The 13,421-nt window shown below is 40.0% G+C and overlaps 1 protein-coding gene across 5 annotated transcripts in view; it reads left to right on the plus strand.

Moving 5' to 3' along the window:
• The window catches only part of MGA (MAX dimerization protein MGA), a 109,087-nt gene that overhangs the window by 66,510 nt on the left and 29,156 nt on the right, over nucleotides 1-13,421 (plus strand). For 4 of the 5 annotated variants that reach the window (XM_023198369.1, XM_023198374.1, XM_023198373.1 and 1 more), the window contains 4 exons: nucleotides 809-994; nucleotides 6,490-6,562; nucleotides 8,493-9,010; nucleotides 12,520-12,817. In XM_023198369.1, the coding sequence (XP_023054137.1) occupies nucleotides 809-994; nucleotides 6,490-6,562; nucleotides 8,493-9,010; nucleotides 12,520-12,817 (1,075 nt within the window). The remainder of the gene's footprint in view (nucleotides 1-808; nucleotides 995-6,489; nucleotides 6,563-8,492; nucleotides 9,011-12,519; nucleotides 12,818-13,421) is intronic. The other variant, XM_023198372.1, reaches the window with a different exon arrangement.

The following is a 13,421-nucleotide window of genomic DNA, read 5'->3' on the forward strand; positions in this document are numbered from 1 at the left end:
AAAAGGCAAGAGTTAGGGCCGCTGATCTCCACGCAGTCAAAATTCTGCATGTAACTTTCAGCTCCCCTAAAACTGAAAAGTAGTGTACTGTTGACTGGAAGCCTTACCAATAACATAAACAGTCAACACATATTTGAATGTTATATATAGTATACACTATGTTCTTACAATAAAGTGAGCTGTGGAAAAGAAAATGTTACTAAGAAAATAATAAGGGAAAGAAAATGTTGTTATTGTTCATTAGTGGATCATCATAAAGGTCTTCATACTCACTGTCTTCACATAGAGTAGTCTGAGGAGGAGGAAGAAGGGTTGATTTTACTGTCTTGGTGACAGAGGTGTAAGAAAATCCATATGTGAGTGGACCCACACAGTTCAGACCTGTGTTGTTCAGGGGTCAACTGTATAGAAAAGAAGAGTAAATATTTAGAAATTTCTACAGCAAGTTGATTAGACTGAATCTAATATTAAAAAAACCTTGTATTTTATATGTTTTTAGTTTTTCTAGTAATTTATTGTATTTACTAAAGTATCACTCTATGATGGACTGGTAATTAGCAATGTATCCTTCATCATAGATAATTTGAAATGCACTGTTCTGGTATGATCTGAAATTTCCTGATAGAGAACTGGATCCTTTCTGACTATCCTAAGATTAGGGCATATGAACTGTACTTGTGCTGTTTGATTTTAAAGTTTGCATTAAAAAATTTCAACTATTGTAATAGAAAAAAAACATTTGTTTTGTTTTGGGGTCTTCGGGAATTTTTCCCATTGTGTGGAATGTTTTGTTGTATGAAATTTACAGATTCGGGAAGAGGACAAAGATCCCGTCTACTTGTACTTTGAAAGTATGATGACTTGTGCTCGTGTTCGAGTATATGAGCGAAAAAAAGAGGACCAGAGACAACCATCTTCTTCCTCCTCCCCATCTCCATCATTTCAGCAGCAGAGTTTATGTCATTCTAGCCCTGAGAACCATAGTAATGCAAAGGTGAGTTTCTTGTTGCATAATTTCTTTTCAATTTCTAATTCCCTGTTTTTGGTGTTAAGATTTGCATTACTATCAGAATAATTAATCTACTAATTATCCTACAGGGTAGAGAAGTCATATGTGACATGTTTATCAGTTTATTTCTCTGTGTACCTATTGTATGATATGTCCCTTAGGGTTATTACAAGTATTATTCTTTCTTGGTTGGGCGCCATGGGTCATGCCTCTAATCCCAGCACTTTGGGACGCTAAGGCAGGCGGATCAGTTGAGCCCTGGATTTCGAGACTAGCCTGACCAATATGGTGAAACCCTGTCTTTACTAAAAATACAAAAAAAAATTAGCTGGGCCTGGTGTCGCATGCCTGTAAACCCAGCTACTTGGGGCACTGAGGAACGAGAATTGCTTGAACTTGGGAGGCGGAGGTTGGAGGTTGCAGTGAGCTACTATCATGCCACTTTACTCCAGCTTGGGTGACAGAGTGAGACTCTGTTTAAAAATATATATATATTATTCTTTTTCTTTTCTTTCTTTCTTTTTTTTTGTTATGATATTCTTTTATTTATTTGTTTATTTATCTATTTATTTATTTTGAGATGGAGTTTTTTTTGTTTTTTTTTTTTTTAAGACAGAGTCTCGCTCTGTTGCCCAGGCCGGAGTGCAGTGGCATGATCTCGGCTCACTGCGAGCTCCGCCTCCCGGGTTCACGCCATTCTCCTGCCTCAGCCTCCCAAGTAGCTGGGACTACAGGCGCCCGTCACCATACCCGGCTAATTTTTTGTATTTTTTAGTAGAGACGGGGTTTCACCATGTTAGCCAGGCTGCTCTCGATCTCCTGACCTCGTGATCCGCCCGCCTCGGCCTCCCAAAGTGTGGGGATTACGGGAGTGAGCCACCGTGCCCTGCCTGAGATGGAGTTTTGCTCTTGTTGCCCAGGCTGGCGTGCAATGGTACGGTCTCGACTCAGTGCAACCTCTGCCTCCCAGGTACAAGCAATTCTCCTCCCTTAGCCTCCCGGGTAGCTGGAAATACAGGTGCCTGCCACCACATCCAGCTTTTTTTTTGTATTTTTAGTAGGGACAGGGTTCCACTATGTTGTCCAGGCTGGTCTCGAACTCTTGACCTCAGATGATCCACCCATCTCAGCCTCCCAAAGTGCTGGGATTACAGGCGTGAGCCACTGCACCTGGCCACATTTGCCCCCAGCACTTTGGGAGGCCGAGGTGGGCTGACAGAGACTAGCCTGGCCAACATGGTGAAACTCCATCCCTAGAAAAAAATATAAAAAATTAGCTGGGCGTGGTGGTGGACGCCTATAATCCCAGCTATCTGGGAGACTGAGGCAGGAGAATCACTTGAACACAGGAGACCGAGGTTGCACTGAGCTGAGGCCACATTGCACTCCAGCCTGGGCAACAAGAGCAAAACTTCATCTCAAAAGAAAAAAAAGAAAAATGTAATTATGCACTGGATATCAAGAAAGTTAACTCAATAATAGGGAATAGTTTTCAAATATGCAGCCTGTACCAACAAAATTCTATATGATTTATGCAGTCGTTCAAGCAAACACAAGAAAATTGGTTCAATTTCTATGAATTATCAAGAGGAAAGGAAAATATGCCCTTCTGTCTCAATCAGGTTTGAATGACAGCTTTTTTGGATATAATAAAGACATACATGCACACAATAAAGACAAAATGTGTCTTCCCATTCGGAAACACTTCCTCTTTCAGTCCATTATATACTTTGCATAATCTTGTGTAGTAAGTCTTTGCTGCAACTGATGATATTCAAAGTAAATGCCTCCTGGTTTAGTGTTCTAAGAAGCCAATAGTTACAGCAATTTGAGCATTAAATGTACTTCTAGAATCTATAATATTCCAATGCTGTTACCAGGCAGGTAAACGCTGAGGCTGTAAAAAAGAAGAAACTATGTTATAAGTCATGTATTTGTGATTATTTTGCAGAGATAAAGAGAATAATGTTATCGTTAAGTGGAGAGCAAAATACAAAGCACATCCAACCAATTTTCTCTCCTGCATTTTTCATTCCCTGGAAAATTAAGGATGAAAGACATTCTTAAGGGGCAGCATTAATGCCAGTTCTTCTTAAAAACTCCTGTATTTTAAAACAAAATAAGGGTGACAGTAATTTAAAAATGTAAATTATATGTAATTTAGAACCTATAAACAGTATTTAAAATCATTAACACTAACATTAATGACCACTTTAATTATAAGTTCTAATTTCAGATCTCATGATAAATAAAAACTTTGTTACCTATATTAAAAAATTATGTAGTTAAGCTAGTAGAATAAACATCTATGTATCTATGCAGAGAAATTTTTAATTGCCTTTTTAGTATATTTTAAAATAATTTCTCTCATAATTATTTTAAACATTTTAATAAAAACTCTTTAAACTCAATGAGGTAGAATGAAAGACAAAAAGCATCATGTTTTTAAAGTAGTTAATATACTACTTTTACTTTGTTACATCATTTTGGATAAAAAAACTTCTGTTTTCCCAGCTTTCAGGAGGTAGATCTGGCTTTTAGGGACTCTTAGGGACTCCCTAGTCTCCAGTTTGTTTAAAATACCCATGAATTAATTTTTAAGAAGGACAAACTTTTATGAATAAAGACACAAGAAGTTAATTTTTCAAAGTAAAGTTATTCATAGCAAATAATCCTAATTATACATTTGATCCCAGTACTTACTGAAACTTGGTTAATAAGATCATTTTCTCAAATTTAAGAAATGGAATTAGGCATCTCTTAAACATGGGGGAAGTAGGACATTTGAGAAGTAATAATACCAATGAGAGTTTTTTGTCTAACTGCAACTGGGCAATTATACATTCTCCCATTTGATCCTGCTACTGTTTACCATGTGTTAGGTAGTATGCCAGTGTGCTGTGCAATTACATGTACTACCTTATTTAACCATATGAGATTGGTGGTATTATCCCCATTGCACACACGAGGCAATAAAGGCCTAAGTTATATTGCTAGCAAGCAGTGGAGCCAGGATTTAAGACTAAGTATACTTGACACCAAAGGTGTCTTTTTTTTTTTTAAAGGAAAAGCCCCCAAAATCCATTTTGTTATCCTGTTTTTGAGACGGAGTCTTGCTGTGTACCCCAGGCTGGAATGCAGTGGCCCAGCCTCAGCTCATTGTAAGCTCCGCCTCCCAGTTCACACCATTCTCCTGCCTCAGCCTCCTGAGTAGCTGGGACTAAAGGCACCTGCCCCCACGCCCAGCTAATTTTTTGTATTTTTAGTAGAGTCGGGGTTTCACCGTGTTAGCCAGGATGGTCTCTATCTCCTGACCTCGTGATCCGCCCACCTTGGCCTCCCAAAGTGCTGGGATTACAGGCGTGAACCACGGTGCCTGGCCTGTTATCCTTATTATACCCTGTGGCACCCGAAAGACTCAGTCTGTCATTTACTTGAACCACATAATGCTATCTAGATGGTTATATCCTCTGCTAATGCAAGAACTGATAAATTTTTAGATAACCAAGTGATTACTTACTCATTGTGAGGTGGGAAGTATTTTAGTCCTTCATTTAAATTTGCTGTTTATCCTCTGTGGCCTGTCTAGGGAGACATTCTACATATATGTAAAATGCTTAGGTCAGCATGTGCCTGGTACATTTTAAGTACCCTGTAAACACTAGCTTTCGTTATTATCTGCCCAGAACAAAATCTGCTATTAATACATTAACTACATAGATTAAATGGAAACTGCCATTATCCTACAGCTCTTGCCTCCTTGGCAACAGTGTTCTGGGTCAAAGGGTGGTGTCTGATCCAAGATGAACCATTCAGACTCCTTTCCTAGGATTTTAAAAATTGGAACTAAGGGCTGCTCTGTTTATGGAGTAACCATTTTTTTATTCCTCTCCTTTTTTTTTAAAGACGAAGTCTCGCTCAGCCACCCAGGCTAGAGTGCAGTGACACTATCTCGTTTCACTGCAACCACTGTCTCTGGGGTTCAAGCAATTCTCCCGTCTCAGCCTCCCGAGTAGCTGGCATTACAGGCGGACGCCACCATGCCCGGCTAATTTTTATATTTTAGTAGAGACAGGATTTTACCATGTTGACCAAGCTGGTCTTGAACTCTTGACCTCGGGTAATCCGCCCACCTTGGCCTCCCAAAGTGCTAGGATTACAGGCGTGAACCACCACGTCCAGTCTATTCCTCTACTTTCTTAATTTGCTTTCACTTAAAAAAAATTGGAACTAAGGAAAGAGGGCAGTCTCTCCTGATTAGTGAAAGTGGAATGATAAAAGAGTCTAGGTGGCAATCTTTCCAACCCATGGAGGAAGCTGGTATGAGAAACTTGAGGCACACATTCACAGATAATTTAAAGAAAAGGTTCTGATTCCAGTTACCCTTGTAGTTAGGCTATACCTCTCCCTTTGCATGGTTCAGCTGGTGGCTGGGGCTCCACCTTCACTTGTACTGCCACTTCAGCATCAGTGGTGACTACCCAGAAAACCACTAAAGGTATAAATCAGCAGTTTTCTCTTAAACAGCAATTTGTTAATAATGACAAAAACAAAAAAATTTAAATGTACATATCTTTTTGACCCTAAATTTTAAGTGTCCATAGCATGAGGGCACAAAGATATATGCGTGTATGTGTGTTTACTCAAGCATACACATACATATGACTGTTCAGTGCACTATTTTCCTCACTAATGAGAAATTGGAGGCAGAATGCCTGTTAATAGAGGATTTGATAAATTAAAAAGTATTATTCTTTCTGATCCTGGAGTAATTTTTAAAAATTCTGGTTTTATTTATCTGTAATTATTAGGGTGTGCATCTTTCCACATTGGCAAATGTTCTTTCTTTCTCACTTTTTTTTTTTTTTTTTTTTTGAGATAGGGCCTCACTCTGTCACCCAGGCTGAAGTGCAGTGGCACGGTCTTGGCTCACTGCAACCTTCACCTCCCTGGCTCAAGTGATCCTTCTGTCTCAGCCTCCCAACTAACTGGGACTACAGGTGTGCGCCACCATTTGTGGCTAAGCTTTTGTATTTTTTGTATAGATGGGGTTTTGCCATGTTGGCCAGGCTGGTTTTGAACTCCTGGGCTCAAGTGATCTGCCCACCTTGGCCTCTCAGAATGCTGGGATTACAGGCATGAGCCACCAAGACTGGCCTCAATTGGTGAATTTTCTGAATAGCCGCAGTTTGTTTTGTTTAACCTCAAATAAATATGTTTCCCTCTTTACTAGAAAGTACAATGTGAATTATTTTCTTGATGACTCAGTTACTATCAGGGACATTAGGGAACAAAGCTACGTGTTTTTGCCCAGGGTTTTATATGATAGTGATGTAGCTGTGGATGTGGATTGAAGCTGTTGACATTTTAATCATTCTAATGATTTAAACTTCCATGAGAGATTTAATGCTTTTGTCCAAGTTTCTGTAGGTATTGAATATATGTTAAGTTAAAGTATTTTGTATTACTGTCTCTTTCAGGAACCTGATTGTGAACAGCAGCCCTTAAAACAACTCACCTGTGACTTGGAGGATGATTCTGATAAATTACAAGGTCAGAATGAACACTAGATCTTAACATTTCGTAGAAATTATTCAGATCTAGATTATATTAATAATGGGAGAAAACCCCAACCATCAATTCGGAATATGTCTGCCTACCCTGTTTGAAACTTATGCCAAAAACAAGGACAATAAGTAAAAGTTTTTTTTCCCATTATTTGGTCTGTTAACACTCCTGCTCTCAAAAATAAAATTCATTCATGTTGATATAGCATGTTGTTGCAAGAGACATTTAGGATGAGGTCAGTGAATTTTTTTTTTAACTTCTTTCCACACCTCAGCAATGTTGGCATCATTAGCTGTTGGTCCTCAGTCACTGCCACCTCTGGGGAAATCTAGAAGGAGAAAGGAAGGGAATATTACTGTGATTTACTAGTAGAGGCTACTGTCAGAATTACTTTGATGAGAGGTAGTGGTCAGGGAGTTAACAATTTGTTTTTGGTTATGCTTCCTGAGACTTCTGACACTTAAGCAGCAGGGCTTTCTAACTTCTTAAAAAATGTCATGGTACATACAAATAATTATAATATTTCTATAGCACATTGAGGTAAGTAGAGGAGGCTGCTAGGGTGGAGGGAACCTGCCTGAGAGTGTGAGCACCCTGAGAGGATTGTGGGGGCCCTTAACATACCAGTACACTCATTGGGAAGCTGTACTAAGGAAATCCAGGAGTCTAGTGAAATACATATCTAGCCGGGCGCGGTGGCGGCTCAAGCCTGTAATCCTAGCACTTTGGGAGGCTGAGACGGGCGGATCACGAGGTCAGGAGATCGAGACCATCCTGGCTAACATGGTGAAACTCCGTCTCTACTAAAAATACAAAAAAAAACTAGCCGGGCGAGGTGGCGGGCGCCTGTAGTCCCAGCTACTCGGGAGGCTGAGGCAGGAGAATGGCGTGAACCCGGGAGGCAGAGCTTGCAGTGAGCTGAGATCCGGCCACTGCACTCCAGCCTGGGCGACAGAGCAAGACTCCATCTCAAAAAAAAAAAAAAAAAAAAAAAAAGGAAATACATATCTAGTCAACATGTTGCCATGGATAGAATACTACTTTGGGGAGTTGAGTGATCTGCATACAATGTAGAAATGGAGCAATCATATCTAGAAGCGCAGATGTAATTTAGAAGTATTTGCGGTAGAAATTAAGAGGTAGAGTGCAGTTAAAATCAGAATACTACAGCGGGGTGTAGTGGCTCGTGCTGTAATCCCAGCACTTTGGGAGGCTGAGGCAGGCAGATCATGAGGTCAAGAGATCCAAGACCATCCTGGCCAACACGGTGAAACCCCGTCTCTACTAAAAATACAAAAACTAGCTGGGTGTGGTGGCACACTCCTGTAGTCCCAGCTACTTGGGAGGCTGAGACAGGAGAATCACTTGGGAGGCAGAGGTTGAAGTGAGTCGAGAACCTGGGAGGCAGAGGTTGTAGTGAGTCGAGATCACACCACTGTACTCCAACCTGGTGACAGAGCTAGACTTCGTTTCCCCAAAAAAAAAAATCAGAATACTATTTTTCTGGCTCTTCTTTAGGATTGACTCTAATCTTTACATGTTTCAAAGCATCTTGTAAGTAGCTTCACTTTGCCTATATGGATAGCAAAATAGTAACCTGTACCAGTGAAGCTTAACCTTGGTTATAGGTCATGGTTTCTTTGCAAGCTAACTCTAATGTAATAATTGTGGCATTTAGAGCAGTGTTAAGGGAGCTCCCTGTTAGAGCCCAGTCACCAGGATAATGAGGACTATTGTAGTCTTATTCTCTGGAACTTTTTCTTCCTGGAAAACTCCCAAATTGTGAAAGTTAATACATTTTAAGTTACTACTGTGAAAGAACATGAGAATGTGGCAGTTTTTTTCAGAGTTCCATACAAAATGCTGGGATACAGAAATCTTTCAACTTTTGTTTATTATTATTATTTTTCATCAGAAAAGAGCTGGAAGTCTCCCTGCAATGAAGGGGAATCCTCTTCTACTTCTTACATGCATCAGAGGTCACCTGGTGGTCCCACCAAACTGATTGAGATCATCTCAGACTGCAACTGGGAGGAGGATCGGAACAAGATTTTGAGCATCTTATCCCAGCACATCAATAGCAACATGCCACAATCACTTAAGGTGGGCAGCTTCATCATTGAGTTGGCTTCTCAGCGAAAGAGCCGGGGTGAGAAGAACCCTCCTGTTTATTCTTCTCGTGTGAAAATCTCTATGCCATCATGTCAAGACCAAGATGATATGGCTGAGAAATCTGGATCAGAGACTCCTGATGGTCCATTGTCCCCTGGGAAAATGGAGGATATCTCTCCTGTGCAGACAGATGCCCTGGATTCAGTGAGGGAGAGATTACATGGAGGCAAAGGTCTGCCTTTTTATGCAGGGCTTTCTCCTGCAGGGAAGCTTGTGGCCTATAAACGTAAACCCAGTTCAAGTACATCTGGGCTTATCCAGGTGAGAATTATCTTTAATCTGGGTATAGCACCTTTTTATACCTAGGTAGCATCATGATTTTTCAGAGCCCTTTATGGTCCTGATATCCTTTATCTTTACATTTCCTGGGAACTGGGTGACGAAATTATTATCTCTTTTTGTAATAGGCCTAGTTTAGATGCATACCTAGAGTGAATTTTTGTCACATTTATGAACAGAAATGTAGAGCCTTGTATTAGTTTATAATTTTCTTTCTAATCTTCCCAGAAAGTTGCTCTTCATAAACTTTATTGCCTGCAGGCTCTAGTGATACTTTGACAATAAAGCAAGGATAATCAGGGATTCAGTCTAGCTCTTGGAATTTATTATTAGCAGATAGGTTTCAAAACAAAACCATGGTTAGAATGGTTAGGTGTAAATGGAAGATGAAATTGACTTAGAGATAGGCAATGTATGTTTAGAAACTTGGGGAAAATTTTCATTTTTAAAATTTTATTTATTATTTATTTAGTGCAATCTTGGCTCACAGCAACCTCTGCCTCCTGGGTTCAAGCGATTCTTTGTGCCTCAGCCTCCCAAGTAGCTGGGATTACAGGCATGTGACACCACACCTGGCTAATTTTGTGTGTGTGTGCGTGTTTTTTTTTTTGTTTGTTTCTTGGTTTTTTTTAAAAGTAGAGACAGGGTTTCGCCATGTTGTGCAAGCTGATCTCGAACTTCTGAGCTCTGGTGATCCACCCACCCTGACCTCCCAAAGTGCTAGGATTACAGGTGTGAGCCACCATGCCCGGCTGAAAATTTTAATTTAGTAAGGTGTTATTTAAATACAAGAGTAAAAATTGAGCCATATTTACTTAATTATATCTTTTCTTTATTTGATTCATAGGGGTTTTGTCAGTGTAATCGTTGTAGAACAAATATCTCTATCCTTGATATTTAGTAATTCACGCAGGTTATATTAGTAAAATTATACTGGCATATAGAAAATTTGAAACGAGACATTCTGAATTAATGTCATAGTCAAAAAGGTTTTTCTAGCTGAGCACGGTTGCTCACGCCTGTAATCCCAGCACTTTGGGAGGCCGAGGTGGTGGATCACCTGAGGTCAGGAGTTTGAGACTAGCCTGGCTGACATGGCGAAACCCCATTTCCACTAAAAATAAAAAAGCCCAGCATGGTGGCACGGGCCTGTAATCCCAACTTCTCGGGAGGCTGAGGCAGGAGAATCATTTGAACCTGGGAGGTGGAGATTGCAGTGAGCTGAGATTGTGCCACTGTACTCCAGCCTGGGCAACAGAGGGAGACTGTCTCCAAAAAAAAAAAAAACAGTGCACTTTTATATTAAAGTAGCAAATGTGTGGAAGTGCCTGATATTATTGCGACTTGACTTTCATTAGATTGGCTGCTTCTAAGTCACTAAAAGGACTTCTCCATTAATAATATGATTGATCTAGGCTGGGCGTGCTGGCTCACACCTGTAATCCCAGCACTTTGGGAGGTGAAGGCAGGTGGATCATGAGGTCAGGAGTTCAAGACCAGCCTGACCAACATGGTGAAACCCCATCTCTACTAAAAATAGAAAAGTCAGCCAGGCATTGTGGTGCACGCCTGTAATCCCAGCTACTCAACAGGCTGAGGCAGGAGAATCACTTGAACCTGGGTAGCGGAGGTTGTAGTGAGCTGAGATCATGCCTCTGCACTCCAGCCCAGGCAACAGAGCGAGACTCCATCTCAAAAAAGAAAGTAATAATTATAAGATTGATCTACGTAATTTAAAAACTTTTTATTGCAGTTTACTATTGTGCATGCTATGTAAATACTTCTGTTGATATTTCTTCACTCTTGATGAGGAGAACAGTATTTTCTCTACCTTATTTATTGATTGACACTTTGAAAACAAAGGTTTGGCTGATATAATTTCTAGTGAGACCAGACTCCCTAAAATACAAGCAATTTTTTGTTCTGTTCTACCCAGGACTCACAAAGCCACCATAGAATGTGTCTATATAAGCAGTCAGGCAACTGTAAGATAAACTTTGGGGAAGCTACAGAGTAGGCTTCAGCACAGTCCCAAGGGAGCCGGGAGGGTATCTGACCTATTTCCATATAGCCTAAAAAGTTATAGTAAAGTTTACTTTCAGGGGGAATGATCACATTCTTTGTACTAAACTCAAGGCAGAGATATTCTTGATCTGTGTGGGAATAATCATAATTTTACCAAAGTAGCAAAGAGTAATTTTGTTTTGTGTCTCTGAAGATGGAGTTGCTTGCTGTAGCTAGTCTCCTCACCAATTCCCTATTAGAGAGTAGATTCTACCTCACTCCATCTCCCCCAACCCCCAGCTTTTAAATGGTGAAAAGGCAATGTAGAAAAGGTTATCTTCTCTAGAGTTGCCTGGCAGTATGACCTAGAGAACATGGGTAGAGACTTGGGAAGTTTTTGTTTTCTTTCTTTTTTAAAAAAAAAAAAAAAAAGGCCGGGTGCGGTGGCTCAAGCCTGTAATCCCAGCACTTCGGGGGGCCGAGATGGGCGGATCACGAGGTCAGGAGATCGAGACCATCCTGGCTAACACGGTGAAACCCCGTCTCTACTACAAAATACAAAAAACTAGCCGGGCAAGGTGGCGGGCGCCTGTAGTCCCAGCTACTCGGGAGGCTGAGGCAGGAGAATGGCGTAAACCCGGGAGGTGGAGCTTGCAGTGAGCTGAGATCTGGCCACTGCACTCCAGCCTGGGTGACAGAGCAAGACTCCATCTCAAAAAAAAAAAAAAAAAAAAGAAGAAAAGAAATCAACCCCCACAAAAAACAACTGTGCTGGTACCCGTGGTGGGCAGTCCAATCAACTCAGGCAGCAGAGGGAATCTTTACTTCATTTGTTGGTTCACTTTCTTCTGACCGTTTAGTCAATTATATCTAGAATTAGAATGAGTTTCTACCAACATTCATTTTGAACCCATGTTTTATCCAAGAGATGAAAATAGTATTTTCAAAACGAAGCTTTTTGAAAATTGACAACAGTGAGGTAATTGTGGCTTAGATTATCACAACAATGATTGTCTTGTAACTTAAAGTAGATTTCACTTATATTTTTCAAATATGAAGGATACTTGAAAGGATACTTGAGAGAGCTTCATTATGCCTCTGGTGGGACACAGTTACTCATTTTTGCTAATGAGGTTAATAGCTTAACCAGAATGGCTTATTTAAGAGGAAAACAATTGGATAATTCTAGTTGTTTAGATTTGATGATAACTTTCACATACCTAGGATGCAGAAATGATGAGTTTCTGATTCTCTGTTTTCAAACTACAATATGAAGGAGATGAGATTAGTTCAGAATATCAAATGACAGCATTTTTCTACCTCCTGATTACTCAGATTATTCTCAATGGAAAAAGTCTACTTCTTTTTCCTTTTTAAATCTGAAAAATAGACTTATAAAAGCTTGTAAAAATGAAGCCCCTGTCAAGGGAGAGGAGTTAGCAAGAGAATTTTATCTTTACAGAATTTCTCTTTGCCACTTGTTTCAGGTTAATGGTAAGAGTTACCCGCAGGCTAAGTTGCTATTGGGACAGATGGGGGCATTGCATCCAGCCAATAGGCTAGCTGCTTATATCACAGGCAGGTTGCGACCCTCAGTCCTGGACCTCTCAACCCTCAGTACTGTCATCTCCAAGGTAGCATCCAATGCCAAGGTGGCTGCATCCAGGAAACCACGTACCCTGTTGCCTTCAACATCCAATTCCAAAATGGCATCCTCCTCTGGCACTGCAACAAATCGCCCTGGGAAGAATCTGAAGGCGTTTGTCCCAGCAAAACGGCCAATTGGTAAGTTAGGGTGTGTGTATAGTTTGGAAAGACCTGTGACTTGGTGGTGGGACAGTAGGTGACAGGTATGGAGGTTGTAAAAGTTAGAGAAATATGTAATTTGGCATTATTCTTATTCTTGATGTCTGTCTTGCCTGGACTTTTTTGATTGTTTGGGGTTAACTTCTGATAACCTGCAATATTAGATGAATTGAATTGTTTTATAGTTATTTTCTTTGTTTTAAATTTTTATTTTATATTTTAATAATACTGACCTGAAGGCAAGTTTTACAGTTATTTTTAAGGTTTTTACTGGTTTTTATTAATGTAGAAAAGACAGGATTTTAATTTTGTTTCTAAAAAGGGAAGATACTTAAAAATAGTTTACCATTTTACTAAATTATTTACTAAAATATTTTACTAAATTAAAAATAGTTAACTATTTTCCTATGAGTACTCGTGTTTTTGGCATCTTGCTGAACTCTTTGCTGGTGCTGTGTAAATGCTTCTGTTGGTATTTCTTAAACTTATGAAACCAAGGAGCTAGCAAAAGCTAGTAGGGTAAGTAGTATAGGCTTAAAGTGGAAAGCTCCTATAAATACAGTTTTGGAAATGTTGATTTATT

Source organism: Piliocolobus tephrosceles, chromosome 6, assembly GCF_002776525.5.
Source record: "Piliocolobus tephrosceles isolate RC106 chromosome 6, ASM277652v3, whole genome shotgun sequence".
Classification (NCBI taxonomy): Eukaryota; Metazoa; Chordata; class Mammalia; order Primates; family Cercopithecidae; genus Piliocolobus; species Piliocolobus tephrosceles.